The 6,594-nt window shown below is 38.5% G+C and overlaps 1 protein-coding gene across 1 annotated transcript; it reads left to right on the forward strand.

Moving 5' to 3' along the window:
• Positions 1–1,959: 1,959 nt before the first annotated feature.
• LOC131788402 (indian hedgehog protein) lies at positions 1,960–5,474 on the forward strand. The gene is made up of 3 exons (XM_059105485.2): positions 1,960–2,615; positions 2,809–3,070; positions 3,528–5,474. The coding sequence occupies exons 1-3, from the start codon at positions 2,304–2,306 to the stop codon at positions 4,163–4,165; spliced, it is 1,212 nt and encodes a 403-aa protein (XP_058961468.2). The 5' UTR covers positions 1,960–2,303; the 3' UTR covers positions 4,166–5,474.
• Positions 5,475–6,594: the final 1,120 nt, after the last annotated feature.

Genomic DNA, 6,594 nt, shown 5'->3' on the forward strand with positions numbered 1-6,594 from the left:
CGCCTCCGCTTCTAAGGTGGACGAAAGTGAACAAACAATTTTGTCAGCCGGAATTGGCTATTTAAATAACACGACGCAATTAGAGCGCTTGCTTTTTCACGGCCAAAAAAAGAGATTGGAAGAGCCTCAGGGAATGTTAAAATGCGGGATTAAGGTATGAACTTCTCAAAGGACTGCAGAGCCCCAATTTTAATTCCGGAAGTCGGAGCACGATTCAATCTGGGGGTCTCACGTGCTATGTGGAATAATGAAAAGACAGTGACAAATTAGAACGTCTATTTAGTCAATTTAGGCAAACTCTATCAAAAGCCTCAGCTGGTGCAAGATCAGTTGAAAATCATTTATTCAAGCTGACCCTGTTTTCTTCTGAGGATTCTGTGTTTTGTTCTTTGGCTTATGCGAGAGGAACATGGAGGCTAATGAATGGCTTGGCATAAAAAAAAGCGTGCATGCAAAGCGCGGCTGAATGCTCTAGCCGACGACTCCTTTGATCACCACACGAGAGGAAAATATTTTAATGAAGCAATCTACATTTGAATAGCTGAAGTGCCATAAACAAAAAAAAAGAGTATAAAAAGATCACTATCTTTTGAATTCCACACAACTCTCTAGAAGCAAATTGTTGTGACAAGCCTGTTTTTCGCGTGCACTTTTTAGCCCTCGAGGCGTGGATGAAAAAAAATGACTCCTAGTGGCGAATTTATTTGATGACAATGGATCTAGAGATTACCGCAGAGACCATGTAATAATACAATAACTGATAGGAACTGGTCTACATAAGACAACAGTGACTTCAAATTTGGTGTGTCATGAAATATTACTTGTAAGTGTATACGGTACGACTTTGTTTTCGCCAGAACAAACGTAATTGGAATCGTCTCGAGTAAATTTCGTCGAATCGTCTTTCAATCGCTACATATGGCTCCTTACACCACAAGATCTCCCAATGACGATTTCATTTAAGCTCAGATATGTTTTCATTTCTTTGGCGTCGTTCTCAAAAAGCTGTCCAATTGGAAGAACGCTTTTTGAATTTCTCCCTGAATTGATATGATTCCGTGATTGATAGGTCGATATCGGAATATCGATAATTCAAGACAAATTTGCAAGGATTACGAGAAGAATCCTGCTTGGTTTAAAATTGAAAGCTACAAATATTGAACTAAACATGTGGTGAAAAATCACGGAAATTCGGTGATCGAGGTCACACGGAATGTTTGAAAAACTCTAAAGAGATGCCGCTAAAGAGAAGTGTGTTCTATTTGTGTCTTGTCTACTTGCAAAGTTAATAAAGTTTAATTAAATGAGCAAGGTTTGTCTTTGTTTGCACTGAACTCTATGAATACCAAAACGATACATGTGACATGAGATGAAAGAAAGTCATTTAAATGAAATAAGGATTTCAAACCTTCCTTTCAGTAAACATGTAACTGACATGTTGTTTTGCCTAACAATAATTACTCTGGCACTAATTTTTATATTCAAAAGGGATCGCATTCCAACTTAAGTTGCATAGCTTCTGGATGTGATGTGATTTGCTTGTGAGAAACATCAAAAGGACATTTTTCTGCAGGCATGCTTTTACTGCATACGTGAAGGGAGTCATCCTAAATTGGCTGATATTTCTAATTTAAAACCGAGAGAAAAAAAAAGCAAAACAAATATAATTTAGCTGGTGTTTAGACAATCCTTCCTCACTAGTGGACAGTGAAGTGTATTTCTTGCATCATAAGATTGCTTCATTTAATTTCAGAAAGCAGTGTTGACAGGAATCTGATGTCTGTACAGTAATAATTAAATTTTTTGTGTTGATTGGTTAAAAAAAGAACTTCAATGCACCCGCAAATTACCAACTCATTAGTTTTAGCAGTTTTAGCAGATTCAAAGCCAAAGTGGTAGTTAACCTCTCGCATTTTGAAAGTCCCGACACATTAGCAAAGGAAATGCTCGGGTGATAAAATTTTTGAAATGCCTTTTGATCGAAACTAACGCATTTTTTCGGACAAGAAGAAAAGCGAATTTTGGCAGGTGTAGGAATAAGCCAGGAAGTCGTTCAATTCACACACCCATCGAATAAACGACGCATGATGCCAGTCACATCAAAAACAACCAATCATAGGCAAGCAGTGTTAATCGTCACATGTAAAACCTGAACACGAATCGTTGCTTTCAGTAACATGTCGCTGAGGGAACGAATACTTCGCCGTAAGAGACTTCGCCGTTAAAAGTTTTTTCCTCGAGACAGAACAGTTTGCCCCAGGGCATATTTCGAAGAAACTTACGATTGGAGGACTTTGAGTGACATGGAAATTGCGACCGCCTCGTTTTTCATTCGTTTCACTTTTCTTGTATTTCTACTGCTTTTAGTGCAGTTTAGGCTCTCACTGTCGTGCAGTGGCTCCACAAATGCGCTGGACAAAAGAGGCCCGAGAAAAGCTTTAATGCTGGAACAGAACGTGCCAGATACTTCAGAATACAGTCAGCAAGCAAGTGGACCATCAAAAGGAAAGATAACAAGAAACTCTCCTGAGTTTGATAAACTTAAACCCTGCTACAACAACGCTATAATATTCAAAGACGAAGAAGGAACCGGGGCAGATCGCTTGATGTCGAAGGTAGCACATCTTTCGTTTGTTTACATTTTCTATCTCGCGTAAAATCTCTTAAATGCACAGCATGTCGCTTCTTGTGAGGCTTATGTAGTCTAGATAGTTCGTGCGCGATTTTCATTCATTCATAAATTTACGACAAACATCGTCGAAACCATCGCGCGAACATAAACGGACCTTGTAAATTTTTTTCCATTAGAGATGCCAAGACAAATTGAACACGTTGGCGGATCTTGTAAGACGACAATGGCCCACAGTAAAGCTCGTCGTTACAGAAGCATGGGATGAACAGGGACAGCATTCGGAAAATTCGCTGCATTACGAAGGAAGAGCAGTCGACCTACGTTTGTCCGACAAGGACAAGACTAAAATCGGTTATCTAGGGCGACTAGCTGTTGACGCTGGTTTTGACTGGGTTTACTACCAGAAAAGGACTCACATTCACGCTTCAGTCCGCGAAGGTAAATACTGTTAATCTAATTCAAAAGAGCTTAAGTTAATGATTTTGGGTTGCCAACATTTCGAAAACGCGCGAAAACGCTGCGTTATTTGTACAAATCCGCACTGATGAGACTTTCTGAATTTTAGATTTTACCGCGCCAAACCTGTTATTGAGCTTTGCTCAAGTGCATGCAGCTGATGTTTTGGTTAGCAAGGGTAATAGTTTTTGCACCGCCCCTGAGTTAACACGCAAATCCAATTTTAGAAGTACAAAGGAAATTTCCTGAGTTTTTTCCGGCCATCGACGACAGATTTTTTTATATTTGGCCCCTTCCTGCGAAAACCCACCTTTCACCAAAACGAACTTGCATCCTCGTGTTGCTTTACAAAAATTATGGCAGTGATTTATTGGTCGATTAATAAGCGGCCCCAACGGTTTGAAGGAAGTAAAATGGTATCCTCATTGTTGTTTTGCAGATGGCTACAAAGACGAAGCTTGGGGAGGATGTTTCAGCTCTGACTCAGTCGTTAAACTGGAAAATGGCGCTGATTTGCGGGTCCGAAATCTGCAAATAGGTGACATTGTACAGGTTATGACAGAGGAAGGAAAATTGGGTTACAGTGAAATTGTAATGTTCGCAGATTTTAAACCCGACATACCTCGTGCTTCGCACGTTTTAATCGAGACCGAAAATCCCGCCAAACGAATTACACTTACACCCTCGCACCTTATTTTCACCACGAGCAATTCCTCAGAGAGTCGGCTAAAATCAAAACAAGCCGGAAAAGTGTTACCTGGCGAGTTTCTGCAAGTTTCATCACAAGGCAAGCTTGTCCCATCGTTGGTGAGAAGAGTGTCTGTTGTCAAACGAACTGGCATGGTCGCACCAGTAACCATGCAAGGTAATGTCATTGTGGATGGTGTTCTGTGTTCATGCTATGCCATGATAGCCGATCACGATATTGCGCACATGGTTTTCAGTCCTCTGAGACTTGTACATAGTTTTGCGTCGAATCTCTGGAGAATGGACATGTCAATTCAACAAGGAATGCATTGGTATCCAGGACTGCTGATGAAAATAAATGCTTTATTGGGCATTTATGAGCTCTCGTGAATGCAATACGCTGGATGTCGAATTAAAATTACAAAAGAGGAGAGAGAGAATTTTTTCTCTTTCCTCAATCGTGGCTGCCCTGCTACAACCTTTTTGACTTTCGCATAACTGTTCTTTGCAAAAAAAAAATTATGCGTTTAAAGAATTTTACTTGATTGCCACTTCTATCGGAATTAATATTAATGAAAGGCATTACTGTGTGATTGACTGACCAGGTTGTGCAGTTAGTATTTATTCATAGGTTGTCTTTACAGGACACAGATTTGCATTATATATATTTTTTGCAATATCTAGGATAAAAACAATGTTTGCTATCATAAATCTAGTGCTTGTTCACGTTTAGCGAGATAGCAAACTTTGTTCTCCAATATTTTTTTTTATGATAACCAATGAGCTTTTTCAGCGCTAATAGTGTAGTTTAGCGCAAAAAACGTAGGGCAACTCCGGAGATAAATTAAATTAAATTACCTATTTATGTCTCTATATTGTACATTGTAGTTTTGTATGACATTGTATAAACGGCAGGTATCCGTGTACATTCAGAACTTTTGGCTAAAGAATGAACTAAAAATATTAAAAAAATTATCATACAAATTATTGCGTATTAGAGCAGAAATGTGATTTGTTTTACGATGAAACGAGCTATGTAATGCGAAGTGAAAATTTCTTTGTACCTAATGTAATGCACTTTTGTATAGTTGTAACAAACTGCAGTTGGAAGACTATAAAAGTCAACTATAAAAACTGATGTAAAAAAAAGTCTAGAAGTAAGTAAATTAACCTATAAATTTAACCAAGAAACACATTTAAAGAGGGTTATATATCTAGACGAGGTAATCATAGTCTGAATACATCTTAGTGTGTCAAGAGGATTCTGGTAATTCTCTTAACATGTCTTAAAGTGTTAAGCTTTATCATTTATAGCCTTTTAATGGCATTAGTGTACTTAGTGAAAAATGACCCGCATATAGCAAAATCCACTTTAAAAGAGATTTTATTTGAAGGCAAGGTTTTCCTACTTGCTCTTAAGCTCAGATTGACGCATCTGTGGGACATTTCCTTGTGTACGAAGGAATCTTACCTCGTTTTGTAGGTCAAATTCTTTTGAAGCTCAGTTCACGAAAGTTTGTTTTATCAGTCGCCTGGTAAAGGCCTTCTTAAGTCTCTCTTGATACAAACAAATGTATTGGTGACTTTCAAAACAGATTTTCAGCTTTGAGTTGTGAAAAGAGTGTTATTTAGAAAAAACTTGAAGTGCAAAACTTTAAGCATGATTTCGGAGCAATATTAAAGTATGTTCCAACGTAAATATTTATTGTGGTTTGTATCCCTGTTTCTCCTAACTCTTCCGTTTTTTTGTCACTAATTGGCATGTTCTTTGGCTCGAAACCGATCTGTCGTAAATTTGGAAATTAAGAAACGAAATCAAAGGCGGTCCTTTGTTAGTAAACTGTGCAGTACTGAACTTTTCTTGTCTACGCGAAAAGTAATCATGACAAAGATAAACATAACTGAAGCAAATGAAACAAGTAAATTTGGCGAGGGCCTTTTTCAACGGTGCTGCAGAACATGAAGATGTTAATTACGGGGATAAATTAAGCCGCGCTGTTGAAAAGAAATGTTAGCACGTCCTTGCAATTAGCCACGCGCTGTCAACGAGGGCTCGCCCTGGGCGGACTCAGGGGCGTGAATGTTTGATTTATGTACTTTAAAAGTTCTAGGTTTTTCCGTATTTTGACATATTTTAAATGGGCCTTTTGAAGAAAAACAAAGAAAATGAATACAAAATTAGCGCATCTAGTATTCGATTATCACAAAACTGCAACAGGAGCTGAAAAATGGAGCAAATCTTGTTTATAATGGTATGGCTCCCCACTCAAACCTTAATTGAGTAGCAGCTGTGTTTAACGAAAGATCACACCCTCTGATAATTGGATTATGAACTTCTCTAACACAAAATACAACAAAAAAACTTCACTGCGCTTCATGACATCTCTTTCAGCTTTATCCTCAAGCAGGGCGAGAGCTCAAAACATGCCTTCAAACAAAAATGTTTCTATAACAGTCAAATTGCAATGATTAAAAGTTAATTGTTCCTTTATCTTCCTTAGAGTATTATTTCCTTTACAAGTTGTATTCGAGATGCGTTAAGCGACTTGGTATCTGAAGAATCCTTTGACGTTGTATTCAGGGTGTTAATAAGTGGTTTTGAACGTAAACAGATTCTGTGGTCGCTTAGAGATCTGCAAGTGATAAAACAGAAACAAGTCTGCGTTCGTGAGACACACGAAACCCGTTCAAGAGGGTGTCAATTTTGCGGTGAGTGCCGCTTCAGCAGGTTTCACGCGACGAAACAGAGCGCAAACAGCAGGGAGAAAAGGCGTTAATTGCGGTAAATTCACAACGACACTATTTTTAATCCCTGTCTG

Source organism: Pocillopora verrucosa, chromosome 10 (genome assembly GCF_036669915.1).
Source record: "Pocillopora verrucosa isolate sample1 chromosome 10, ASM3666991v2, whole genome shotgun sequence".
In the NCBI taxonomy this organism is placed as follows: domain Eukaryota; kingdom Metazoa; phylum Cnidaria; class Anthozoa; order Scleractinia; family Pocilloporidae; genus Pocillopora; species Pocillopora verrucosa.

Excerpts from the sequence above, each read along its gene's own strand:
- LOC131788402 (XM_059105485.2), top strand. The coding sequence starts at position 2,304 with ATGGAAATTGCGACCGCCTCGTTTTTCATTCGTTTCACTTTTCTTGTA. Across the intron at positions 2,616-2,808 it reads CAGATCGCTTGATGTCGAAG|AGATGCCAAGACAAATTGAA; the intron begins GTAGCACATCTT and ends TTTTTCCATTAG. Across the intron at positions 3,071-3,527 it reads TCACGCTTCAGTCCGCGAAG|ATGGCTACAAAGACGAAGCT; the intron begins GTAAATACTGTT and ends GTTGTTTTGCAG.